The sequence below is a fragment of the Pempheris klunzingeri genome, chromosome 5 (assembly GCF_042242105.1).
Source record: "Pempheris klunzingeri isolate RE-2024b chromosome 5, fPemKlu1.hap1, whole genome shotgun sequence".
In the NCBI taxonomy this organism is placed as follows: Eukaryota; Metazoa; Chordata; class Actinopteri; order Acropomatiformes; family Pempheridae; genus Pempheris; species Pempheris klunzingeri.
Genome location: NC_092016.1, coordinates 9,639,643 through 9,667,099, shown reverse-complemented (window position 1 = coordinate 9,667,099; position 27,457 = coordinate 9,639,643). Strand labels below are relative to the sequence as shown.

At 44.8% G+C, this 27,457-nt stretch overlaps 1 protein-coding gene across 2 annotated transcripts; it reads right to left on the bottom strand.

Moving 5' to 3' along the window:
• Positions 1–1,680: 1,680 nt before the first annotated feature.
• On the bottom strand, positions 1,681–24,354 carry LOC139200877 (filamin-C-like). 2 transcript variants are annotated; one of them, XM_070830022.1, is made up of 47 exons: positions 23,624–24,354; positions 20,933–21,181; positions 19,314–19,411; positions 17,973–18,123; positions 17,651–17,769; positions 17,458–17,535; positions 17,177–17,339; positions 16,810–17,010; positions 16,529–16,645; positions 15,775–15,912; positions 15,454–15,580; positions 15,228–15,364; positions 14,947–15,140; positions 14,723–14,836; positions 14,468–14,611; positions 14,189–14,312; positions 13,725–13,885; positions 13,518–13,608; positions 13,210–13,379; positions 12,986–13,103; positions 12,618–12,880; positions 11,891–12,488; positions 11,231–11,404; positions 10,248–10,410; positions 9,831–10,159; positions 9,601–9,724; positions 9,258–9,414; positions 8,995–9,184; positions 8,856–8,879; positions 8,516–8,757; positions 8,301–8,400; positions 8,063–8,203; positions 7,775–7,903; positions 7,466–7,639; positions 7,196–7,360; positions 6,876–7,079; positions 6,628–6,780; positions 6,399–6,521; positions 6,038–6,286; positions 5,647–5,916; positions 5,375–5,512; positions 5,104–5,219; positions 4,185–4,317; positions 3,885–4,061; positions 3,545–3,763; positions 2,827–3,048; positions 1,681–2,373 (listed from the first exon to the last, which is right to left on the bottom strand). In XM_070830022.1, exons 1-47 carry the CDS (start codon positions 23,997–23,999, stop codon positions 2,186–2,188), a joined length of 8,235 nt encoding a protein of 2,744 aa, XP_070686123.1. In that variant the 5' UTR covers positions 24,000–24,354; the 3' UTR covers positions 1,681–2,185. The 2 variants fall into 2 exon arrangements, with proteins under 2 accessions (XP_070686123.1, XP_070686124.1); XM_070830023.1 differs by lacking the exon at positions 16,529–16,645.
• Positions 24,355–27,457: the final 3,103 nt, after the last annotated feature.

Sequence of the window (27,457 nt, the reverse complement as noted above, 5' to 3'; positions counted from 1 at the left end):
AAAGCTGCCTTTACACAATTTTACTCTTAACATAATCCAGATTTCTGAGTGTGTGTGTGAGAGTGAGGATGGGGATGAGAGAGATGTAAGAAAGACTGAAGCACCCCCCCAACTCACACACACACGCACACACAGACTGATCCCTCTCTTAGAACAGAATTAATAAGTCATCACCCGTTTCACTAAGTCCAACATTTATGATTGCTTTGAAGGTTAAGCTATACACCGCATTAGCATGTTCTAAATTAATTTGCAGTGATTGACTCATATGCAGTGTGTGTTTTATCTCAAATGTACTTTTGCTTGTTTGGTTCTGTGTGCCTGTCTGCCTCCCATTCTTCCATCTGGATTCTTTTAATCCCATTCTTTTCCCCTAATCCATCTTTCTCCCTCTCTTCCTCCCACACTTTCCTCCCCTGTCTTTGCCCTCTCCTCCCTCCTCTTCACCCCCTCTTCTCTATCTCCGTCTCTCTCCTCCTCTCTCTGCTTGCTTGATCGCTGCTGTCTGCATAGCGAGGATCTGTATCTTACACGCGGTTGTGATTCACTTGGCAGTCACTCCAGATAAACATGTTGTGGTGGACAGACGCCTGGGTCCCGGTCCGGAGGAGCAGGACTGGGACGACAGACTGACGTGGGTGGGCCCTGCCCTGGTCCCAACGTCAGTACGAGCAGCAGCGGGCAGTGCCAGCCACTTGGCCAGATGGTCCAGTGTCGAGCTCTCGCCACTGTTCATCAAATGCACCCGCTCGCTCTGTCTTGCCTCGCCATGGCCCCCAGCATCATGTCACAGTGGAACCAGAGAAAATTAGCACCTAATTATAGGCTCCTCTCTGTGAAGAATGGTATTGGTGCTGGTGGTGTGTGTCAGTGTGTGGAGGCTGGGTGGTTGACTCACTGTGGGACCGAGAACTGCGGACCATGCAGAGGACATACAAAACACACACACAGGCCACAGAGGAGACACAAGTGATACACACACATATGCACACACAAGCAAAAGCCTGAACCTCCCTTCTTTCTGGTTGATCTATGCCTCAGCAGGGTCTGCCCACCCATGAGGATGCCACAACCACTTGTGTTCCATCTCTGATCCAGCAGGATTAATTACACACACAATGGAAGCTGATGCCTCTGGTTTATACACTCCGCAGGCTCCCTTGTGTAAAAGATGGTGTAGTTAATCTTCACTGCGAACAATGGAGATTTTGTTCTGGAGTATTTGGTTGAGATGTAGATGTAGGGGAGAGCTTGACTATGCTGCCATCTTGTGATTGCATCTGAACAAGTACAGGATGTAAATGAGAGGAGTGGATGAACATCCTGGACTGCTTCACCGATGCAACTCTAATCAGTAACATTGACTTAATGTCAAAGCTAAATGATAGGCTATAGGAGATTCACTATCACATCAAAAGAACCTCAGATGTGAAACTAAATATGAAAAGCAATGAAATCTAACTATCTATTTGGTACTTGTTAGGTACTCCACTGAGAGCCTCTGTGGTCAAGAGAAAATATCCTGACAGCAGCTTAGACTGAAGAACCAGCAGTGGTCTGAAAATAGCTGCATGATGAAACTATTAAAATCTAAAAAGTAAGAAATGCCTCCTGCTGAATTAGCGAAGGGTCTGCCAGCACTGTGAGAAATCAAATAAATTCAGCCACTTTTGTCTGGAAAGTTAGCCATTAAATCTTTATTAGGTCTGCAAAGACTTACCAAAAATAGGTTAATATAACAAAATTATTCTCATTCTTAAACCATACAAAACCATACTGCATCACACTTTAATACTGTTGATTACTCCAGCATCTCTTAACATTCATATATTATGCCATTCGTTTACAACACAACTGAACGGAGAGGGGGAATTGAACGGAGCAAAACATCACTCAAAACCTCGTAAACCACGCTGTTGCCTTTACATCACTCTGAACGTGGATGCATACTTGTAAATGTAATTCCTGGAGTTAATACAAAACTTTGGCACAATAGATATTCTGTCACCAAGAAAACTGTAAGCGAATGTCCTTGCAGGTTTTAGTGCATGTTGAGTATAGAGCAATCCGCTGAGGGGCAAAGGGGAAAGAAGTACTGGGCAGTTTGATTGATGCGTGCACATGATGACAAAAAAGGGGGATGGGTCAGTGGAGGAGAAGGGATGGGGCATTGGTGCAGTTTATTTTAGGGTACAACCACTTTGTAAGGGCTTCCGGGGATGTTGTCGTCGCCCCATTTGACGATGACAGTGTAGCTGCCCTTGTCTTTGACGGTGTAGGTGACGTTATAGAGCTTGTTGCCCATGTGCTTGACATAAACCTCCTCGCAGGGAGCATGGGGTCCGTGCACGCCCACCATCAGCATGTTGGTACCTGGACGGAGCAGCAAGAGGGGGTTTTAATATTTGTGGTGTACAAAAGTTGCACAGGTATTTGTTTGCGTGCATGCTTTTGTTGGCTTAAAGCTGCACTAATCGGATTTTTTATACAAACCATGAATGAAATGATTATCTGTGATGTAAGAGGGGGTTGCTCATAGTGACAAACCCATAGAGAAGTATCACCCGCTCCTATCAACTCTACATCAATGTTTTAGTGTCTTTCAGCTCTTTATTTTGGTTTTAAAGCCCACAAATGTAATGTTTTGTGTACTCTCACTCATTAACCCATGACTTCAGCATCAGCAGTCAGCTATTTTTGCTCTGCTTGTGTCTACTGGATGTACATCTAAGGTGATAACATGTCACATAACAGTGTCATTCCATTAATGGTTTTACCGTATGAACATAAAGCCTGTCTGTGTCTTTTGTCTGGTGATCATCTCACCTGCTTTGCTGCAGTCAACTGTGAAATTGTTTTTCTGTCCCACCAAAGCCTTGGACAGCCCTGCTCCACGACAAACCACCTTGCTGGCATCAGATGTCAGTTTTGTTGAGGTGGTGGAAGAGGAGGAGCTGTAGGCACCACCAACTTTGGAGGTCTTGGTAACTGTTTCAACCAAGACAGAAGAGGTCTCATGGAGGCTGTGTCCCCCTGACAGCCGGGCGCCTGTAGGAGAGAGAGAGATAGAGAGAGGGAGGAAGGTTATCTAATGTCATCATGGCTCAGTCCAGACATTACATAATAAACTCAGTATTGACAAAGATATGAGGGCAGCAAACACGCTGCTGCTCGTGGGGAGAGTTTGCCTCCACTGAGAAGTGCAAGGAAGTGGACTAGTGCCTGAAGCCAAAATAAATTGGAAAATATTTCAGACCACTTACAAATACAGTGAACTTCAAGGACTCACACAAGTTAATTTTTAATAGTATTTTTATGTTACATTCATTAAAAACCTAAATTTCTATGCACCAAGTACAGCTGTGCAAGTGTGGTGCCAGAAAAAGACAGCTTTCATGTCTGCTGTGCACTGAGCAGTATGACCGAAGATGACATAACATTTTCCTGACTGCCACACTTTTTTCAGAGCAACATTTGTTTCATAATCGAGACACTTGTCATCTGAGAGCCACAGATCAGATGGGAGAGTGACTGTCAAACAGACCTGTGATTTTAGCTTTGAAAGGGCTGCCCACGATGTGCTGTGGCCCTCCGTATTTAATGGTGATGAGATAGTTGCCGGGTGCCATGGGTGTGTAGGTGATCTTGTAGCCTTCAGGGCACTCCCGACAGTCCATCTTGACTTTGGATGGCCCGTCGATGTTGACCGATAGAGTGCCAGAGCCTGCGTTACTGGTTTTGACCACAAACTCTGAGGGTGCACCTGGAAGAAAGAGGGCAATGCAGAAAAAATTAAAAGACATGATATTAAATTTTTTTTAAAAGGAATGAATGCTAAATTATAAGCAGATGTGGTGCACGTTTATAGTGGTGATAATATCTACCTGTGGTTCCTCCCTGCAGTCCAGGGCCATGTGCTGTCACCATGCCTGGGTCTCCAATCAGTCCCGGTTCTCCCACTCGCACGTTAAAGGGACTTCCAGGAATGTGGCATCCATTGAACTTGACATCTATGGAGTGAACTCCGTTCTCCCGTGGAATGAAGCGGATTGCATTCTTGTCTGAACACAACACACAAGTGGATACGTGACTGAACTGTTACACATAACTGGGGCTCACAGATACAAAAGCTGAAGCTTCTCTTTCTTTTGAAGACTGCTTTGTATTACAACGTTGGTGCGTACCGCTGTCAAGTTCAGTGACATAACATTCCTCAGAGGAGCCAGATGGGGTGTGGACTTTGGCGTCAACCACACCTCGGGCCCCGCTGCGCTGCACCATGAAGGATGCCTCTTGGTTTACCTTCAAGTCTTTCTCCTTCAAAAGACAGAAGAATATGATCAGCACATATGTGTGTACGTGTGCGTGTCCGCACCTCGAGGGACACAAAGTGTGTGACTCATCATGCCCGAACGAGAATAGATTGAGCAGTTGGGTGTGAGAGGCAGAAAAGGTCAGAGTTTACAGCGAGGCGTTTAGTGTTTTTGCCCTACAGGCGGACAAGCGGTCCATCCAGACATAAGAGGAAGCGTGACATTTTAAACGTTGGTCTGATATTGCACTTCACCTGGCTTCTTGTGGTAGAAAAGCACTCTGAAGTGGCATTTCAGTTAACTAAAAATACATGTTTTTAGCATTGTTGGCAGTTGTAATGGAAACTGTGAAAGCAAATAAAACAAGCATCTGTGAAGTGAGGAGAGCAATATTGTGGGCTGTCACAGGTATCTTTAAAAGAGTCTTTATCTTCTGCTCACTCTTTTCTTGTTTTCTTCTTCTCAGACAGCAACACAATCACATCACTAGTTGACTGCCCGCACATAGCACAGCTTGTGTTGCCCCACATTAGCAAGGGACAGTTAATCCAGCCCTTCATCACTGGCCAGCATCACAGTATTATAATGCTCCAACACTGGCATTCAATTACACTTCAAGGGCAAAGTGCTATTAGACAGAAATATCGACAAGCACTCATACATTATGTTACATGCAATCTGTTATTTAGCCCTGATATTTTGTGACTGTGCGTGTATTGTGCTTTTTTTGCGCAACAAATTAAGGTGGATTTTGTCAACTCCGTGTGTGTGTATGTGAGTGTAATCATACCTGAAGGCATGTGACAGTGAGCCTGCGGGCCTCGTCTGACAGTGTAGCAATCGGAACGATGAATGGGCTGTCAGGGATGTGCTCGTTGTTGAACTTGATTGACACCTCATAGTCACCTGGGGAAACAGACAGGTTATTTACTTTCCCCATCAAATGAACAGGAGGGAGTATGGAAGAATTTCTTAAGAGTTTAGCAGTTGAGAGTCCAAAAAACACCCAGATATAACTTTAAAATGACGGAATTTCTACTCTCATGGGACAAAAGTTCTACCTGGTTCTTTCACTATGTAGGAGACACCGCAGGAACCATCCTTTCTGTCCTCGAAGGAGATTTCAGCCTTGCTGGGGCCCTCTACAGCAATGGACAGACCACCTGCACCTGCCTCTCTGGTCCAAATACTGAATTCAGCTATAGAGAGTGAAACAAAGCTAAATGAGTACATTTCATGAAACACTTAAAATCATGTCTTGAATAGCATTTGTAAAAAAAAACAACCAATTTCTCCCACTGATAGCATGTCTACAAGCACAGAGTGAACGTACAAGGTGCTCCGGCTACGCCTCTTTCCAGGCCAGGTCCTCCTCCGCGGACCTTGTGTGCTCCTCCCTCCCCCATGGGTCCCACAGTAAACTGGAAGGGGCTACCAGGGACATGTTGGCCTCTGTACTTGACGTTGACAGTGTGAGGTCCAATTTCCTGGGGGATGAAGCGCACGCTGTAGGTGCTGCTCCCTCCATCCACTATGTCAGCATCCACTGTTTTCCCACTGGGGCTGGTCACCTGTGCCGTCATGACCTGAGAGCCGCTCTCAACTGGATGAGGCAGAGCAGCACAGATGATGTGTTTAGATACAACAGACACTTACACAGGACATGTAACAGATATGCTTGGGATTCCCATTTAGAAATATTGGGTTTAAATTTGGACTCTAACCCTCAGGTCTGGCAGTGATGCCGGCGAAGCTGCTCAGGCTCTCTCTGCCCAGAAAGTCTCCAAAAACATCTCTGAAGGGGCTTCCTCCTCCGCCCACCTGGGTGCTCTCCTCCACTCGCACCTCCCTCTTGGTCTCTCCCCCACGGGTTTTGCTGATCTCTGTGCGCTCAGTACGGGTGTAGGTGTGGCTGCTGCGAGTGAACGTCCTGGTCAGCCTCTCCTGGGCTGAAACCATCTGGAACCAGTTTCCTACAGCGAGGAGAAAGCAGTGAGAATACAAATGTGAGTTTAGAGCAGGTTCATTTATTATAAGATGGTTGACCGCTGCCCTCTAATCCCTTCTGACTGCTTCTGTTCTCACCTGGGATCTTGAGGTTAAGGCCACATGTGCTGCCTACTGAGGCAATAGATGATGCCTGTCTCTTTCTAGTAATACTCTCCTTGATCCTTCCTTCTCCGGTCACTTTCACTGCGAAAGGACTTCCTGCCGGGCACAAACGCATATACAGTAAACAACATATATTTAGACTTCATTCATTTTCAGATGTCAAATGTTTTTTTATTTTTTTTTTTAAATTAAAGACTCTAACCTGGGATGTGCTTTTCAGCAAACTTGATGTTAACATTGTAACTTCCTGGTTCTGTTGGACAGTATGTAACTCTGCACGTCCCGTCCTCCACATCTTCACAGTTGATATCCACTTTGCTCGGACCCTCAATTGACAATGCTAGACCTCCATAACCTTAAGAGGGAAGAACAGAAGAAAGAAGTTGAAAAACTATTTGTTGCTTTCCTATTTTGTCCAACTGTGCTTACCACTGCGATGAAAAAGCTTACCTGCATTCCTTGTATCCACAAAGAATTCAGCCATTTCAAAAGTGTGTGCCTCCACCAGGCCTTTACCGAAAGCCTTCACTCTGCTGGCCTCGCCAATCTCCGACTGGCCAACCATGATTTTAAAAGGGCTGTTGGCTACATGCATGCCATTCTTCCTCACACTCACTTCATGCTCGCCAACCTCCTTAGGGGTGAAAGAGATACCTGCAAATAAAAACGATAGGAAAAAATTACCAGAAAAATAACATTTTTGTCAAACCCAACAATGTCTTAATCATCTTCAACTCTTCTTGTTATTTAGTTTTATCTGAATATCTCACCGAGGTGTCTGTTGGGCAGTCTCTTGAGCAGGCAGGGCTCCTCATTGCCTGATGGTGCTCTGATACTGGCAGTCAGAGAGCTCAGATCAGTCTCTGCAATCTTCAGGGAAACGTCAGCCGATGTGCCGACATTCAGCTGGGATGTCCTGGTTATGGCGTCATCCCCTTAACATAAAAAACTTGTTATATATTTGTCACATCCACTATAAATATATAAATATATATATATATATATATATCAACAGCAAGAAATGATTTATATTTCCTCACCAGTGATCTTTGCAGTAAAGGGGCTGCCAGAAATGTGCTTGTTGTCAAACTTGACAATGATGTTGTAGTCTCCAGGAGCTGTGGGCAGGTAGGACACAGTGCAGGTACCATCTTTGTTGTCCTTACAGGTGATCTCGGCCTTTGATGGTCCCTCTACTGCCAGTGACAGACCACCTGAGAGGGAGAGAAAACACCCAGATTCTTAATTTTATGCAGTGTGGCGTAGACAACAGTTAGTAAGGGTTAACTGTATTAACACAAATCCACTGTGCAATAGTGAATATGACTGGAAAAGTAATGTAATGGTACCTTCTCCTGCATTCTTGGTGATCACAGTGAAAGTGGCAGCCTTGTTGACCATGCCGTAGCTCAGACCTGGGCCATATGCTGTCACCACTCCACTGTTCACAGCATCGACAAAGAACTGCAGAGGGCTTCCTATAGGGGAAATAATCATTGGCAATCAGTAATGAGACCCAGAACGGTTCATAGTAATGTCTCAGAATGAGATATTTATTGTATTGGCTTACAAGAATAAAATAGCAAAAAATCCTAAAACAAATCAAATGTTTATTGTTTTCTTCATGTGTTTCTGACCTGGAATGTGGTTGCTATCATATTTGATGTCCATCTCGTGCAATCCTCTCTCTGTGGGCTGGTATTTGATTGTGATGGTGCCATCCTTATTGTCTGTGATATGCGGACGGGCAGTTTTGCCTGAAGGCATCCGCATCTCACCTAGAAATGACAGCGGGTTGGTTAAATGTCAGTGACCTAAAAAAAAATGTTTTGTGGGTGTGTGTGTGTGAGTTGTTCTGTTTCTTGTTTGTCACACCTGTGATTTCTCCTTGCTGTGGCGTGAAGGGGACGAGGAAGTTAACAGGACGGAAGAGAGGATCTACAGTATCGCGGGGAACAACTGGCTCATTTGTGGCCTGTCAATACAGCAAGAAGACAAACAGTTGTTTTCATACGACAAAATGTCAGAGCAACAGTGCACCTAGCACACAACTGCAGCAGCAGCAGCTGTCTAAACACTCCTTTACTTACCACCACATGGAAGGGGCTCTTAGGGATGTTCTGTCCCCCAAAGCGGATGGTAATAACGTATTTTCCAGGCTCAGGGGCTGTGTAGTAAATGTCAAAGGTCCCATCATGATTCTCCACCACATCCATGTCTAGCTCCATCCCTTGTGGGGTCTGCACCTTACAGGTCACCTTGCCTTTCCCCGCAGCCTTTGCATCCACAGTGATAACTGTATCCTCTGAGGTCTGCAGCTTCTGCAGGCTTGCTGTTAAGGGCAGAGAAGCAATGAGGATAAGTGCTCCATACATGCATGGATTGTAAGAGACATAGCATAGAAATAAAAACAAAGTGTAGGGAACTCACACACGCCATGTCCTCCAATAGAAACTGGAAAGGAAAAATCCAAATTTTGAATAAAAAATATGCAAATGTTACAACCATAATATGTTATTTTTTTTCATCAAAACAGTTATGGATCATCAGTGTTTTGTTTGTTTTTTACCTGTGAGGCGACATTTGCTGGCATCTCCTGTGGGCAGGGACTGGATGCGGTATGGGGAGTAAGGAATCTCATCTCCTCCATATTTAATGGTGATAGTGTAAGGGCCTGTAGAGTCAGGCACGTAGGACACAGTGTAGGTGCCGTCCCTGTTGTCCTGGATGGTTGCATTCTTCGGCTTGCCCTCTGGGTCCTGTCAATAGACAATAACAAGTCATTTCAAAAATTCATCACAAAATTATTGTGAAAAATGTAGTGAAACCCACCAGAATCTGCACAGTGAGCAGTCCCTCTCCGGCATCACGAGCATCGATGGTGAACTCAACAGGCAGGCTTGCCGACACACCTTTTGTGTCTAGACCAGGGCCACTTGCGCGTACCTTACTGGCATCGTGCCCAGGCTGAGACATTACCTTGAATGGACTGTGGAAGAAGGAGAGAATGTCAAGTATAATTACTAAACCTAGTGTTACAAAAGACAGAAATGGGAGCAGAAAATTTGCTGAACTATACTTCTTTTTTAAATCCAGCCAGACAGAGCAGAAGTTTAATTAAGACATATCTGCACATACTTTCTTGCTTGGTGATTTTTTTAATTTCACACTGTACCTGTGAGGGACCTCCTGATCTGCATATTTGACAGCTACAGTGTAAGGGCCATCCTGGGCTGGGGTGTAGTGAACTGTGTGGGTGCCATCGCCGTTGTTCTTCACACCGACTGGTTCCGCAGTACCTGGAAATAAGACATTATGGAAATATATCACCATCTTTCTGTTTTTTCTGTCAGTTTAGAGCAGGCAAGGTTTATGGGTTGTCATACTTCAGCAGCATGTCCTCACCTGATGGGCCATATAGTTTGACATCCAGTTGGGCCTGTCCAGCTTGGGTGCAGTCTACTGTGAAAGTCTGAGGAACATGGGCTCTCACTCCAGCGCCCAGCCCTGGACCCGAGCACTTCACCTTGCTGGGGTCCACAGGGTCCTTAACTGGTACACGGAAGGGACTGCCAGGGATCGGGTGACCTCCGTAGTTAATGTTGACGTCATAGTCTCCAGGAGTGAAGGGGATGTACTCCACGCTGCAGCTGCCATCTTTATTGTCCTTGCAGGATATTTTTGCCTCTGAGGCTCCCTCGATGGTCAGGCCCAGGCCTCCTGTACCAGCACCCCTGAAAGAGAAGCCAGCACTTGTAATTTATGGCAAATGTTTGAGTTAAGTCCCCATAAATGTTTCCTTTAAATGTCATCCAACGGTACCTTGTCTCCACAGTGAAGCAGTTGGGCTTGTTGGTAATTCCTCCCTCCAGACCAGGTCCATAAGCACGAACCCGGGTAGGATCACATCCCTCCACCACAGACACTCTGAAGGGACTCTTGGGCACGGGCGCATCGTCATATGCTACCTCAATCAGATGCATTCCTGCACACAAACAATTACATCAGTTTAGTGTCTGATGTCATTCTCTCTGCATGAGTTTTCTCAAAGCAAGCAAATATTTTCTGTTATTGCCACTTGCGTTTAATTATGGGCCAGACAAATTCCCTTTTAGGGAGATTAACATCTGTTTATTTATAAAAGACGCCATCTAGAGTGCAGACGCTCCGGTGAACGTACAAGGCATTACATCTGTTCCCTATTCATTATTCTGTTACAACATTTTTCTGACAGAGCCCTCTCACTAGGCCTCTATGCCAGTTTCCCAGCCGCACTGCTGTGATATTAGAGCATGTCTGGTGGTGGAGAAGTGCTCTGTGATCTCTTTGCTTTGTGTTATAGGTCTCTATTAATATCCCCTGTCATTCCTCTTCTCTATAGCTGTGTGCAGGCTGCCTTCAGCACACATACCTGCCTGGTTAAGAGCTTCTGTTCCAGAGCACACTATTTATAAAACAGAGCCTGTCTGCCTCTCTGCCTTCCTGCACTCTGCCCCTCACATCATTGCTCCACTGCATCATTCTGTATTTATACCCCACTCTTTCTCGTTGTTTCTTTTCCCACTCTCCTGCTTCATTCCCAAACGGCATCCAGCACGAGCACCTGTTAGTGATTTTTCAGTCTGTCTGCCTGCACTCTTACAGGCACCCTGTCTATGTAAAATCCTCCGCAATTCTACAGCAGGTTAGGTACACTTTTGACATAGCCTTTACTTTCATCATTGCTCGATGCCTCTCCACCTCTTGACCCTCTTATTGTGTGAATTAACACTGTTAAATAAAATCGTGTTATACTTTTCTCCTACCGTCCTCGAATGCTGTGTACTCCACTCTGTAGGTGCCGTCTCCTTTGTCAGTGATGAAGGCGTCTGTGTTGGTGCTGGAGGGGTTGATAATGCGAACCTTCACATGATTTCCTCCAACCTTATTCAGAGCACGGGAATCAACAATGAAGTGGGTTGTGACTTCTCTGAGGACCCCTTGAAACAGAAAAGTCCTTAAGGTTATTTGTTGTCAAAGATAAACAAGACCAAGTAGTCATGCTACTTTCTGAGCCGTTTAAAATAGCACATACTACCAAATGACAATTCAATATTTTCATTATGAATGAAATCAATTCTTTTTTCTTTTAATCAATTGATCATTTAGTCTATAAGAAGTCAGACAATACTGTAAAATGCCAATTTAAATCTAGAGCTCAAGGGTGTCATCTCCTTGTTTTCTGAGTCACTAACAGGACCCAAAATATAATGAAATTTCAATGATGTAAAACAGAGAAAAGCAAAAGAAAATGTACACGTCTGAGAAGCTGGAACCAGCAAGTGTTGGACATTTTGCTTGATAAATGACTTCAGCTGCCTCTCTGACACTTAACTAATCCATTACCTGACTAAAGTCTTTCAGTACATACCCTCGCTTTATTAAAAAAAGTAAATGAAGTGATAACTCATTTTAGGATTTGTTACCTCTTGGCTCCACTCCTGGCCCATAGACATGCACCCCGCTGGTGTCCACAGAGGGCTCAACCTGCAGGACTTTGGGAAACTGGGGAATCATATGACCACCGTACTTGATCGTGATGGTGTGTGTGCCATGATAGGGTGGGATGTATGTAACAGAGAAGGTCCCCTCTGCAGTTTTCTGGATGTGCACTTCAGCCTTCACCCCAGTCTCTGACACAATCTCAATAGTGAGCTCAGCATCGCCTGCCCGGGTACAGTCCACAGTAAAGGTCGCTGGTTCACCTGCCTTCGCCCTCTCCAGACCCGGCCCGCTGGCCGTCACCTTGCTGGGGTCCAAGGGTGAGCGCACTGCAGCCTTGAAGGGAGAGCCTGGGATGTGCTGCTCAGCGAACAAGATGTTGATGGCATATTCCCCAGCCTCAGTTGGCAGGTAGTACACTGAGCATGTGCCGTCGCCATTGTCCTGGCACTCGATCTTCGCTTCACAGGGACCCTCCACAGTCAGGCCCAGTCCACCTGCACCAGCTCCCTTTGTGTCAATTGTGAATGGAGCTGGTTTACCCACGATGCCTCCCTGCAGGCCTGGGCCATATGCTCGCACCTATGATGCAACAGTCAGGTCAGTTTTTGTAATGAGGTGTTACAAACTTATATTCAAAATGTCTATATTATGTTTCATGAGCCGTAAGTGTGGAGAAAGTGAAGAACAACAGCTTTCGTGAACTTTCACCTTTGAAGGATCAGCAGGCATCACGGCTTCCACACCAAAGGGGCTTCCCATCACCGGGTTGCCATCATAGCTGACATCAACCTTGTACTGCCCCTCCTCTGGGGGAATATACTTTACACTGTGAGAGCCTTTGGCTTTGTCTGATTCCAGCTTGCATGGGATTGGTCGGCCAGAGGGCGAAGTCATCTTCACACCCACATTGCCCTGCCCACCAGCACCCTTTGTGTTAACTGTGAACTCCTGATCCTTTCCGACCTCCACTTCTACAAGAAAGATTAACATGGAGCACTTAAACTGTCACAAATACCTACTTTTACCGGCTGCAGGGAAAGTCAAGCAGAGTATAGTATTCACTGTTTGTAACTTACTGTTATCTAATCCCTCCACTTTAACCTTTCCAATATCCATAGCTGGTGCCACTGTGATGTGGAAGGGGCTCTTGGGAATGGGATCTCCTCCATGTGTGACTGAAATTACCATGTTACCCTGAAAGGACACAGGAGGAAGAACAAATATTGATTAATTTGAGGCATTATTGTGAATAATCTCTGCACCCTCTTCTAATGCAAATGGCCTTAAAACATTACTGTACCTGTTGAAGAGCTGTGTACTTGACAGTGTAGGAGTAATCATGGTTATCGATGATCTCAAAGTCACGCACCGCCTCTCCTGGGCTTGATGCTGTGAAATTCACCTCAGGCTTGGCCTTGCCAGCTCCCTTTGTGTAGATGGTGAAGTGGGTTGGAGTGCCCACCTCCACTCCTGAAACACACACGTGTTTTGTCAGTGCTACCAATCCTTGTCTAATCAAATCACTTCTATGGCATTGAAGTATTACAATGTATCTATAAATTTAGTGTTCTTGGTATTTATGCTAATTGTGGTGTCAGTGGATCTCACCTGTCTTGTTGAGTCCAGGTCCCTCTGCTCTCACCTTACCAGCATCATGGGAAGGATCCACTTTGACTTTGAATGGACTGACGGCAATTTCCTTACAAAGGCAATCGTAAAACAATCATAAGAAATGACTCAAAACTAAATAAAGTTCCAAAAATGACTATACTAAAGTCCATGTTGTCAAACTGTCACAGGACACTGTATTCTTACCTGGTCAGCAAACAGCACCATGATGGTATATCGGCCTGGACCGGGGGGAGTGTACTTGACAGTGAAGGTGTCATTGTCATTCTTGATGATGTCAAAGTCAATGTCTGCCTCGGCAGGGCCAACCACCCCTGGGGCACATTTGATTCCAATGCTGATGTCCCCTAATGGTGCATAGCAATGAGCACAGTTCACAAAGGTCATTCAAAAGTAGATGATCTGAATAAATACAGACACTCACTCCACTGCCAAGAGGCTTATTTTAAGTACATTTCATACATTTCAAATAACTTACCTCAGCTTTGTCAGCTCAACTGCACAGATTTATTTATTCTGTTCATTCTGTACTTGTTCCCGATATTCACAAAATGTAGCATGCATTTAGTTGACCCTTAATTTCATTAAGAGTCGACTAAATTCAGAAGTGTTTTTGTAACCACTCATACTATCTCCTCGTACATGCTCACCTTGACCAGCCTCGCTGCAGTCCACAGTGAAGTATGTTGGCTCGTTAGCCTTGAGCCCCGTCTTCTCCACTCCGGGCCCATAGACCTTGACTTTATCTGGATGAGAACCCTCTCCAACCAGCACCTAATGAATTCACAGTGTACTTCAGGCAGAGGCTGTTGGCCCAAGTACAACTGCTGCAGTACTCTTACTTTGTCTATAATCCGTGGAGCATCATTAAATTAAATTGAAGTGCAGCATAGTTGTATGCATGTGTGTACGCCGTCATGTTGTCTTACCCTGAAGGGGCTGTTGGGGACGTTGACCTCGCCCCAGGCGATGATGATGGTGTGTTTAATGGGCTTGGCAGGAGTGTACACACATTGAAACATGCCGTCTCCCTTATCAGTGATCTTGATGTTGATAGTGCAGCCTTCAGCATCCTTAACAGATATGAAAGCATGTCAGCTCCAGTATGTACAGTCACATACAATATAAATGATGTGTTGGTATTAATAAACAACGAAGGCTTCACAAATTGGTGCTCTTCATACCTGAGCGTAGATCTTGAGGTGACCCTTCCCAGCCATGCGGGCATCAATGGTAAATTCTGTTGGTTTGTTCACAGTGACGCCGGTTGGCTGCAGGCCTGGACCAAAGGCTTTCACCTACAACATTTTTATTGTTTTAAAGTATTCTGTTTGGTATATGATCGAGACAGGTTACCATGGTAACCTTCTTTATATGTATGCTATACAATTCTATGAGCGGGAATTACCTTCTCAGGGAAGACGTCATTGGCTGCAGGAAGGATGTGGGCCATGAAGGGGCTGTCCTTAATGTCCTCGTCGTCACAAATGACATGGACAGCGTAGTCACCGGGCTCGGTGGGCCAGTAACGCACATCACAGGAGCCATCACCCTTATCATCACATTCAATTTTAGCCTGTGATGGGCCCTCAATGGAGAAGCCTGATCGTCAAATAAATAAAACATTCAGATTTCACATTCAGAATACAATTTAAAAAAACACTTCTGTAAAACTTTCGCATGGCTCACCTAGAGTTCCGACTTCAGTGCCAATGGCCTCTACCACAAAGTCAGCAGATTTTCCCACCATGCCCGTCTTCAAACCAGGACCCCAGGCCCTCACCTTTTGAAAACCTGCCTCCTCACCCACCAACACTTCGAAGGGGCTGCAGGACCAAAGAATAAACACTCTAACCTCGCTCAAATGTGAATGTGCATTGTTGATGAATAGCTAGAAGCAGCAATAGGACCCTACCTGCGTGGGATGGGCTGGCCTCCCCAGGTGATGCTGACTGTGTATTTACCAGGCTTAAGGGGGTAATATTCACATTCATATACACCGTTTCCTGCATCTCGCACTTTCACTTGCTCCTCTGCTCCAGCTGAGGATGAATAATACAGTCAATATGGATGCTTATCAAGTCGAAGAGACATTCTATACATTTTGTACAGTGCTTTATCATATGCCTATTTGTATGCAACCCATCAAACAAAAAAACCCAAACAAAGGAAATAATTCTAAAAATGTGTGAGGAGGAGTGAGAAGTGATGCAGGAAAGAGAGCTGTCTGACTCACTTGGTCCTTTGACTGAGACGTTCAGCTCTCCGCTACCAGCTCCCTTGGTGAAAACTTTGAAGTCTGCAACCTCCTTTACTCTCACGCCTTTAGGCTGAAGGCCTCTGCCTGTAGCTCTGCAGGCGTTTGGGTTTATGGCTAAAAGTAATGACAGCAAATGTGAACGACATACTTAGCAATGCAAAAGGCAACTGAGAGTAGACAGCAGTTGACAGCAATGTTAGTAGGCAAGACATTAAAACATCCAATTCTTTAAAAGTTGACTGACAGAGCCTGTAAATGAGAATGATGCTTTTTGGAGCACGTACAACACAAATTGCTGAATGTTGAATATTGACACATTTGCGAGCATCAAGGGAGAATCTGACAACATTTCAGCCACCGCGAAATGTTGACTGCAGGCTTAGACTGAATGCTGCCTGATGCAAATTTAACTAAAAACAAACATGTCAACAGCACAAGCAAAGATATTTAACAGAGTAGAACAAAGTAGACAGCGATGCAAAGTGGAACAATATGTAAACTGTTTGTGCAATACTGCATCTCATCTCTCTCTGAACATAACTTAACCGTCAAGCTGCAGGATGCAAGAGTATGGAGCAGGCAACCAAGCACGGCATTTAGCCGCGGCACCCTAATCTTAGAGAAAGCACAAGGGGGCGGGGGGGGCATCTGCAGGGCACGGCATAGGGAAAGGTTTGGGGGGATCTGGCTGAGCAGTGGGCACAGGCTCCTCCCAGCAGACCATACTAACTTGGACGGCCAGGTTTTGGGGGGGGTACCCCCTTCCCACCCTTCACTCCAGGAGGGGCGCAGACTGACTGAGGGACTATCTGCATTGGAGCCCCCGAGGGAGGAGCAACGGTTGGAGCTAGAAATGACAGATAGGAAGGGTTATGGCCTATACTGGGTGGCTGTTCCCAGGGAAAACAAAGATGACGGAAGATTGTGATGGATAGATCACCCTGACACTGACAGCACGCTAAGAAATCAGATTTGTCCGACAGTAATTTACAACACAGACAGATGGCTCACCCTCTGCGATGTTGACAATGAAGGGGCTCTTGGGGATCTCCTGGCCTGCAAACAGTATGTGGATGGTGTGAGGCCCTTCCAGCATGGGACGATAGGTGCAACGGAAAACACTGTCGCCCTTATTCTCCAGGATGAGCTCCACTGTGTCTTTTTTGCCCTGAGGATCAACGATGACCACACTGACGTCCCCATTACCAGCACCTGAGTGTGACAGCAAAAATAACCAGTTATCAGTTTACTTTGATGCTGAAGCTTTAGACACTCTGAAAGACTATTTTGACTTTGCTTTAAAACACAGCCTTTCATTGGATCACAATCCTATTGTCTGCATGTCAGTGTGTAAAGTGGTTGAATTTTCCGTACTAACCAGCTGTGTAGATGTCGAAGTAGGTGGGCTTGTTAGCCACATTGCCTGTAGATTCCAGACCTGGGCCCCTGGCATGGACTTTGCTGGGATCGCCGAAAGCCTTCGCTACATTTACCGTGTAGGGACTCTTGTCAATATCCTGACCAGCAAACAGCACTTTTACCTACGCCGAAAAAGCAAGACACATTTTAGACACTTTTAATAAAGGTGGTTTGTCCATGTCTATGCAGAGTGATGTGTGGATTTAATGTACATCAGAAAAAACTGCAGCATGGCCTCACCTTGTGAACACCCTCAACTTTGGGAACATAGGTGACAGTGTAGGTTCTGTTTTTATCGTTGTTGGGTTTAACCTTCGCCTGGAGAGCAAGAAGACAAAGTAAGAAAAATGCAAAATGTTAAAACTTAGCAGGATTATCTGAGTTGGCTTGTGGGCCTTATGCTAAGATCCCTTGTTTATCAGGTATAACGTGCCTCCTCTTTGTGTCCCTCAGGATCCTCCACGTAGACCAGGACCTCACCACTGCCAGCCTCCAGAGTTTCCACAGTGAACACAGCTGGTTGAAGCACCTTGTTGCCATGTGGCTCAATACCTGTAGATGTATTTACATACACACAGAAAATGAAGCAACACAACAACAAAAAAGAATTAAAAAGTTTCCTACGAGTAAGATGTTTGTACTATTGCTGAATTATCTATGTGCTGCTGCTATAATATCTGACAGAGGAGGAGAACAATATTCATCATACACTCATACTCTTCATATGAACTGTTGTGAACTGTTGAGCTACCCACCAGGTCCATAGGCTTTGACCTTGTTTGGGAAAAGCTGTTTGGGCTTGACAGGGGCTCCAGGTTTCAGCTTTGCCTTGGGGAACTGAGACAGGTAGGTCATCACTGAGTGCTCATCCACATCTGGATCCACAATCTCCTCAGGTGCGATCACCTACAGCACAGAGAGAAACCAGAAACCAGCACAACAGGAGTTAATAATGAGTGAGAATAACAGGTTGTGTTTTAATTTGTATATCCAATCAGCATAAGGGGTTATGTTCCATTTTATGCATCTTGAAGCAACAACCATGACCATCAAAGAACACCATAGCCTAATTTAGAATTAAACTGACTGTACTGTCATTTATAAGAAGGGTATTGTTGACTCTTTATTCAACTTTCCCTTTTTAAGCGCAGTGCAATGGAATTTAACAAGGATTAAACTTATTTATTCCCTCCTACCTCTGACTCCTCTCTCACTTCTAGCTCTTGTTTGCCTGTCTGTCACACAGTGGCACAAAGCCATGCTCCACGCTGGTTATATTTAACCCCAGGACAGCAGGGTTAAGGATTGTTGCTCTCAATAAGCCAGCCAGGGGGATTTATCCTGAGCCAGACCTCTCCCACATCTCCTTAACACCACCACACTGGAATCTAGCCCCCAGGCCTTCAGAGCCATGACATACACACTCCGGCTATCTAACCAATGCTAAGCCTCATGGAGAATAGCTGACCCTGTGTCTTAGACAAACAAGTAAACAACCTGCATAGTGCACATTACAATATGAAGACTCACAGTCTTACAAACAGGACTGGAAATATTGCACTCTACTCTCCTTGCTCTGTTCACATTGTTATTCTGATGAGGAAAGGCATATTTACACCTCTGTTTCAGTGGTTGGCCTGGAAGGTGTTAAGAAATCTCACACCTCCACAAATTCACAAATCCACTAAATAAAACTCTCACAAACGGACTTACTGAGAGCTACAATACAGCAAATGGAAATATTAGTAAGTGAGCTGGGTAATAAATATTTCATGACACCCTCCAGTATGATCTCCATGGAAAAACACTGGGCTCCGTATCATACACAGCCTTTTTTTAGTTCAGTGTTGTCTTGCAGGTGGATGTACATGTGGTGAGGCGTGTTTGCATTTAGTAATGGGTCTTGCTAAATGATCAGCGCTTACTGAATGTCCATACACTGGGTGTAAACCATATTGTCAATCAGAAAATAGAGATGACTCCTGCTTTTGTTGTTGCACTGTCCTGGGATCAACCCCCCCCCCCCCATGTGATAGCCAGCTGAGCTAAAGCAAACAAAAAAGAACTTTGCAACTGACCACTGCCATACATCTTACCTGAGGCACACCCAGCCAGTCATCAGCCTGTTGCATGGCTTCTCTTGCATTCTGCACGGGCTTGTTTGGGTCCCACTCTGCCCAATCAGGACACAAACCTAACAAAAGGCAAACAGGAAAGTTAGACAATTCTGCACTGACTAATGCAGTTGGTGTTGCACGGCAGTTGCTATAATTAGGCCACTTGGGCAGTCACTATTATCTGTCTAACACCTCCAACTACAACATTGCATGACCTTACCCGCACTACTCTGCTCCGGTGAATCCAGTGATGGTCTTTCTCAACTGTTTACAAGAGAAAACCTGGTAGCCACCGTGACACTTTCACTGTGGCTAAAGCTAGCGTCCTCTGTGTTGCTAATGCCTAAATTGGATTAGTGATGGCAATGGAGTAGCCGCTCACTCAAAAAGCCTATACAGGCACACCGCAGAATACTGTTATCCAATTAATATAGACACAGGGCCGCAGTATTAACTTAGTGGAGTTCACATACATATGCAACAAAGGAGTGTGCAGACACAGTACAGAAATAAGTTTGTAAGGCTGTCAGTTGGGAGGCTCCAGGGTGGCCCTTCAACAGTGTTACTATGGGAAATCAGTGCTCTTCAAAGTGATGTCAAGCGCCGGATTAAAACTATAGTCATGTAGTTCATAATGCAACATCATTGTAATACCAAGGGAGGCAGACGAATCCTGCCTGTCAAATAGGATACTGTTTTATTCCTGGTCTGGCAAATTAACTTGTCTTGTACATTTGTGGGCTATCTGAATCAAAAGCAGAGCTTCTGTGTTTCTGGGTTTCAGGGCAGAGCTAGTTTCATCAGTTACCCCGCTGTTTGGTCTTAGCTGATGAAACAACAGAACCTTGTATGGTCAGTGTTGCAGAACAGTGTTTGAAAGATGCGTCTCCTCAGATCAATGGCTCATATAAACACAGTTAAACACGGTGTTCTACACTCCTCCTGCTACTCCTCCACCTTTTGCTCTGAGAAGCACAGCTAGGAAGGAACTCTCTAACGCTCAGTGTTGGATGCACACTCCTAAACTGGCGCTGACCCAAACTGTGGCCCTGTGGTCCTTGGATCTGTGGCTTAGACACCTCCGTGTGACAGATCACTCTGCATTTTGATGCAGAGCCAAGCATCCCCCTTGACAGCGGAGGAGGAATGGTGCCCAAATTTGGGGGTGTTGTGTAGCAGCAAGGCTATAAACACTAAAGCCGGGCTTGGGCCTCAGGGCTCGACACAGTGGGAGTGACAGCTTCAGTCATTGTGGGACAGCTGGCGGGGATGTCCTCCGGCCATCAGCAAACTCTCTACAACCCACTGACACTACTTGGTCTCTGGAAACAGATTACATTAACTGACATCTGAATCTGGGTGCATGAGAATGTGTGCGAGATATACAGCCCTCGTTTCTAGATGACGAGCAAAGGAGACAAATTCTCCTGAGAAGTTGAGACTGTTTCAGATTGACATATGTCTGACCCCAACCTCCATAGCAACCAAGGAAAACCACTACATACAGCAGCCCTTTCAACAGGCACGGCACGTATTCTGACTCAGCACTTACTCCACCCGCCCTGTAGACTCAGCTGACGCCACTACACTCTTCTTACCGGGGGCACAGTTGTCGACCAGAGCTCCCAGGGCTTTGCCGTCCCGCCAATCACGGTTGAAGTTGTGGATTGGCAGCTGAGGCACCTTGTTCTGAATCCAGCCCAACAAGCGTTGTTTTGGGGTCAGCTTCTTAGTCTCCTCATCATCCTCGTCGTCCCACATGGGCATGGAGATGGAGTAGTGGAGGATGAGAGTCCAGATAAGACCCAGGATCAGCTTTAGATTCCCATCCACAATGGCTTTGCTATCTGTAGTTGGACAGTACAGAGTGTTTATCAGGATTTATAACTTTCAAAAGTTCCCATAGTGCACCATGTCCTGCAGTTTTTGTGGTACAATAGTTGACTCCATCATCCTGCTGTATTTTCATTGTTGTTTATGTGTCCATCTGGGGTTAGATTAGTGCAATCTACTAGTAAATCAGTTTACATTCTGTATATAGTTATTACTGATAAAAGCAGCCCAAAGCTAAACCATAAGAAATTAAAACCTGAGATCTGTACATGCATACATAATATCAAAATAGTCCATGCTGTTCTGCAGAGTTGACCAGGCTATTCTGGGTAGAGATATAAACAATGATGATTGACTGCTGAGAAGACAAGAATCTAATGCTCTTCACTGCTTCCCCCGAGCCCCTTTCTCTCAGACAGCTGTCTGGCTGAGGACCCCTGACAATCTGTCATCCAGTCACAATGGTACTCTGAAGACAGTGACAGCTGAGGATATGCACAAGTAGATCCCTCTCTGCATAAATACCACTTGGATTTCTATTACGTCCAAAACTTGTAGCACTAGTGTGTGATAAATCAAATAGGGGAAGATTAGATTCATTGACAGCCCGCACGTGGCTCATTTCCTGAAGTTCTCGGAGGAAAACTTTGTCAAATAAGCCATTTTAAATCCAATCTAATTTCAAAATTCAGCCGTTTAAGCTGAAAAACCTCTGAGGAGTGCAAGACTTTAATGTTTCATTGACTAATCTGGTGTGATACACTCTGGTTAATTCAGTTTTAATAACAGGGGGACTGTGAGGCCAGTTGTTTATCACAAGACCGTTTTATTGAGACTATTTATCTTATCATAGATCACTGCCTGCGATCAGAGGGTAATGTTTGATGTGTCTCTGTTTGACTGGCGCAGGCAGGTGGCACAATGTGGCACAGTGCGGTTTTGATCCTGCCGTGTCCGGCATTAAGGGCAACTGTGTGGGCAAAGAGACATCTATCAAATGGTATCTCGTTACACACTGTGACACATGTGCAACTAAGCCTGTGGTGATTTTTTTTTTAGTGTCTCTGGGTAACTGGAATGAGGCTGAGACATTATGTTAAGAGGGCTGAACTGACCCACTAGAGATGCATGAAGGGAGAGGGTGCTAGGCAGTAAAATGCTAGGACTTCCATTATCACGCCCTGTTTCTGTCAAAACAGTCTGACCTAGTGTGTGTCGGTACAGCTGGGACAACGGTGCCAGACACACACCAACGTATCAAGTCCTATACACACTTTCCTAGACACTCTTTAGGCTCTGTGATTGTGACCTTTGCTCTCTTGTGATCGCCCCTGAGATTTGAGCTTGCCATTCAGTTTCCAACAGTGTCAATACACTCCAGCTTACACACTCAGTGTATATCCAAGTGGACACACTGTAGCCTTCACAGTCCACCAGCCAAAGCCTCAGCCATGCCGGGAATTTCACTCAAGTGTGTGGCAGGATCATTAGTCACCAAAACAGAAAAATACTCTGTCAAAATTTTAATAACTTTTCTCCTCTATGAATTGTGGGGTTGTCTCTATGTGTGTAATTAAGCCATAACTCTTCATCTTACAATATCTGTGCTTTTTATATTAGGCTACTAGTTTCTCCTCAGTTATTAAATATTTCTAAGAGGGGGCACTGTGTCCACCCTGGTGGAATGAAGTCTTCCTCTGGTGACTCTCTGGATGAGACACATATCCTCAACATTTTATTGTAACTTCAGCTGTCTGATCCTTGATCTGATCCCCAAATCCCATCGGAGTTAATCCTCACCTCACTGCAGTCGCTGATGGCTCTGGGCAGCAACTGGCTGCCAGCGAAGAGCTCCAGCGAGTCGCTGTGACCCCTGACCTGACAAGAGATGAGTGTGTGCCTGCTCGTGTTTGCATATAGAGTTGGTGTGTGTGTGTGTGTGTGTGTGAGAGAGAGAGAGAGAGAGAGAGAACCACTGCTGTCCACATGTATAAACTTATGTCATTTTCATTAGCACAGTCCTAGTGAATTTCCAGCCCATAGTTTACCGCATTGCTGCTGCGGCAGTAAACTTAAGCACACTGTGGAGCCATAAGGCCTTGGCCCCGACACAAGTTAATGACCTCAGTGGCACCTCTGCAGTAACTTTCCAATAAGCTGTTGACCCCAGCTCAGAGCAGCTTTCCAGAGGCATGTGAAACCCATGTCTCACTGCTGGCTGACACCTGGGCTGATAACATACCAACAGAGCAGCTACAGAATGTGGATGTGTTTGTGAAGACTTGACAGATTGGACAGCACTGCATCTTATTAGGATCTAAACGCACGCTGTCACTGCCAGCTACCAGAAAACCATCATTTTTAGTATATCCTATCTTATAGTGGTACATTTTTATGTTTGCATTCCAGGACTGAATTGTCTCCATTTAAGAGGCCATTTCACCAGTCTAACTTACCTATTGAGACCAGTTTGATGCGCTCTCTGTCCAGGAACTCCAGTGCCACAGAAACATTTTCCAGTTTCATCTGACGGAAGTTGGGTCTGGTGTGATACTTTCTGTACATCTTCTTCTGGCTCAAAACTTCCAGGAGTGAAATGAGCTTCAGCCCATCGCTAAAATCCCTCTGCAGGTCGACGATGGTCTTGTTGACGCACTTGAGGTGCTCGTTGCACCACCTGGTGAAGGTGTTCTGCTGGATCTTCTTCCAGGGCGCGTCCTCGGCCAGGTCCTTCTCCGTGGCTGGCATCTCGTCGTCCTCCTCTTCCCCAAAGTCAGTGGCCTGGTAATACTGCGGAGGCAGCTGGTCTTCGCTGTAGTTATTGCTCATCATGGTGGCTTTTTCCGTGTCCACTTTTATACCTCGGTGACACTTGCTCGGCAGCGCAGAAAACTTTTAGCAGGTCGATGGCAAGCGCGCTCCCGCGGAGGAAAGTTCAAACTTGGAGGAGTTTAAAAAGCAGCTCAGAGATTTTTCGGACGCACTTGCGAAGAAGCCACTTATGTCAGGACAGTGATGGATTAAATGATCCGATTTACAACGTGCAAGGCAGCTGCTCGTTCGTCCGCTTTTTTTTTTTTTTTTTTTTTTTAATTGGCACCTTCTTGACAAGTCGGTCTTTTCTATTACGGCCCCGAGAAGAACGTCGCTTTTTGAAGAATGGAGTTTGGTGAGCTGGAGCAGCGCTTGTAGAGTTCACTCTGTTTAACTTGACTGAGAGGGGAGAGTTGGGTATATAAAGGACCCCCGGGCCACGTCACTCAGCCTCTGTGATCATAGTCTATTTGCTAATCCATAAGGATAAATGGAGTCGGGGTCGGTTTACTGGACGGGATGGGGCAGTGATTGGTCAGACCCCGAGCAGCGCAACAGTTGCGGCATGCTCCTTATTTTTAGGCGCTCCTATTTGGGCGGCTGGGGGCTGGGACTTCACGATTGTTGCGAATGTGTGTCATGCTCAGGGACCGAGTGGCTGAACAATTGAGCTAAGAAAGGAAAGTGAGAAGTGTGGCGAGTCGCTCTGCCTCAGAGAGTTGTCTTTTACGCAGAGGATGATTGTCAAAAAAAAAAAAAAAAAGTGGGATTTTCGCTCTCGTTCACCGAGGGGCCTCGGAGAGAAACATTTCAAAGGATGAGGTCACTCTGGTAAAGATGAAGCGAGCGCATTACGTGTGTTTCACAGCTATCTGCCACCTCTGAGTGAAATGCATGTCTATGTAGACAAGCAAAGGTCAATACAAGCTCAAGGGGAGGTTATGGGAGGCTGCTTAATATTAAAGGCAGCAGTTCTTTTGGATTTTGTTATACAATTACTCATGTTTCTGCACCATCAAGCAAAACCATAGTAATTAAATATATAGTAGAGAATGTGTTCAGTAATGTCACCAGAAAGAGCTGAGAAGTTAATGCCTCTCCATTCTCTGAATTCAAAATCAATACCCCAATTTACACTTTTAAAATGAGCTCTCTTTAAAGTGCCTGACGGAAAAAAAAAAAACCAGACTGACTTCTTGAATTGACTGGAAGCCAATTAGTGTCACTTCCAACTCAGTGACAACATGACAGCATTCATTGATTGAAGATGAGTCTGTGTATAAAACAAAAATACACTGGGACAGTTGTCAGTGTGTGTGCATATTGTAAAATTGGTTATCTATATATAAAACGAGTCAGTTCCAGTAAATATTCTGTTTGCTCTTTGCTGCAGGTTCAGGGCCCGTCATGGTGTTGTGACTCAGCAGCCGGTGACTTGGCAGTGACACCAGATGCTAGCACCGTCCCTGACGAGGTGGTGGGGGGGTAAGAATGACTGTGACACATGCAGGAGGCATTCCTGGGATACACAGTGTGGACACAGCCAGGGGTCCCCATGTTGATCTCCCACCATGTAATAAGACTCGTGATGGTTTGTTTGTCTTCAGCCATTTTAGCCATCTCTTCTTAGAAGGTTAATACCAGCATCTCTGAATCATGTCATTATGTCATCATTATCTCAGAGGTGGAAATTATCCAGTAATACCTTTTATCATCTCTCTCAAATTGGATTGTTATAACCTTTTGGTGTTTACATATCATGGTTCACTCTTCTCATGTTTAAACAGCAGTGGAAGAAATATTCAAATCTCTAGATCTAGATCTAGAAATATCTCAAGGTAAAAAAAAGGTTTTACTCAAGTACGACTACAGAGTTACTACCAGCTAAATGTACTTGATCAGAAGCAGAATCAGCTTTATTGAGCACGTGTGTATGAAGAAATAGATTCGTACATACAGTAAAAAAACAATGATAACAAAGCTGAACCACTGTAAATTTAAACACTCAATTACTGTCTACAGATATAGATATATCAAAAAATGTATGTAAGAAAAAACAACTGTGAACGAGAAGACAACAGTGCTATGGTGATTAGGTTACTTTGTATGAATGAGGTAGGTGGATATGATAGTACATGAAGAGTAGAAGATATAGTGATCTGTATGAATGAGGTAGGTGGATATGATAGTACATGAAGAGTAGAGGATATAGTGATCTGTATGAATGAGGTAGGTGGATATGATAGTACATGAAGAGTAGAGGATATAGTGATCTGTGTGAAGAAAAGGGCCAGCTGGTCAGCACAGGCAGGAGAGTGACACGCCGTCTGGGCCTGGTGCCTTCCTGATCTCCGCCCGTGACAGAGCTCACACACTCCCTCCCCACAGGTCCTGAGTGCAGGTGGAGGACCAGTTGGCAGGGGTGCAGGTTTGGAGGTGGTTGTTTGACGTAGGAGCGAGTGAGGGGTGTGAACGTGGGCTCATCAGACCTGCTGTAAAACACATTCAGGTCGTCAGCCGGTTGGTGATTCTCCTCAGTGTTATTCTATAAAACTAGATTATTATCACCGGTGTATTACTGTGTTTGAGCATTTTATTTTGTAGCCTGGCAGTTAGATTTTTAATACTTTATATACTTCTTGGTAGGTTAATCTATAGCAATGCATCATATTTTATTAGGTGATCATAGCTTTTGTATGTAAAACCTTTATTTTTAGTGAAGTTGTAAAAGAGTGTGCCAGAGATAAAATTACAGTATCATTTGACACTGACATGTGGTAGAGTTAAAGTTTATAAAGCTTATTATATTAAAACAAATTTAAAAAAAAAAGTAAATACACTACTTGAGTAAACTCCACTGTGTGCAAATGAATACTTAGAAAAGTTTAATTGTTTTTCTGCCAGAGATCAAATATTTTTCTGAAGATTAAAACATAATTCACTCAAGGTATTAAACACAAGTTCACATTTTTACAATGTGATTTTATTTTCAATCATATAATCCCACCCTTGGTAGTATGTGTGAACTAAACCGAAAACCAAATCACAGAGCTACATCTGATGACCTGGATACTGCTCATTTGACATTATATCCCCAGACACTGCCCATGGCTGCTCTCACAGTCAGCTTTCCACTTTTTTTAATTAGCTTTTTCCCCCGTTAGTCTGGCAGTTGAATATATTAAATATTTAAGAGGGGATTTGGGGTGAAGTTGCTGGACAGATAGGCCCGAGGCCAAGGCCTAGTTGATTAGGTTTCACTGGTGATCTGGATCTGACATTTGAACAGTTAAGACACTTTTTATTTCTTTAGCTGTAACTCCGACACAGAATGAGACAGAAACTTGATTCAGAATCTGTTGGGAATGAAAATTTGCTCACTAATTTTACTTGAGTCTGGACTGACAGAAGGTTGTTCAATGAGGGTTTGCGTTAACTGTATGCCCCGACTATGTTTGCACGTCCAGGCTACTTTT

What these genes read in the sequence shown, in the direction of transcription:
- LOC139200877 (XM_070830022.1), bottom strand. Translation starts at nt 23,999, where the DNA reads ATGATGAGCAATAACTACAGCGAAGACCAGCTGCCTCCGCAGTATTAC. An exon ending in CTGCAGCGAGGCTGGTCAAG is followed by an intron (nt 13,886 to 14,188) that starts GTGAGCATGTAC and finishes ATGCACCATTAG; the next exon opens with GGGACATCAGCATTGGAATC. An exon ending in TGGTGCTGTTTGCTGACCAG is followed by an intron (nt 13,609 to 13,724) that starts GTAAGAATACAG and finishes TGCCTTTGTAAG; the next exon opens with GAAATTGCCGTCAGTCCATT.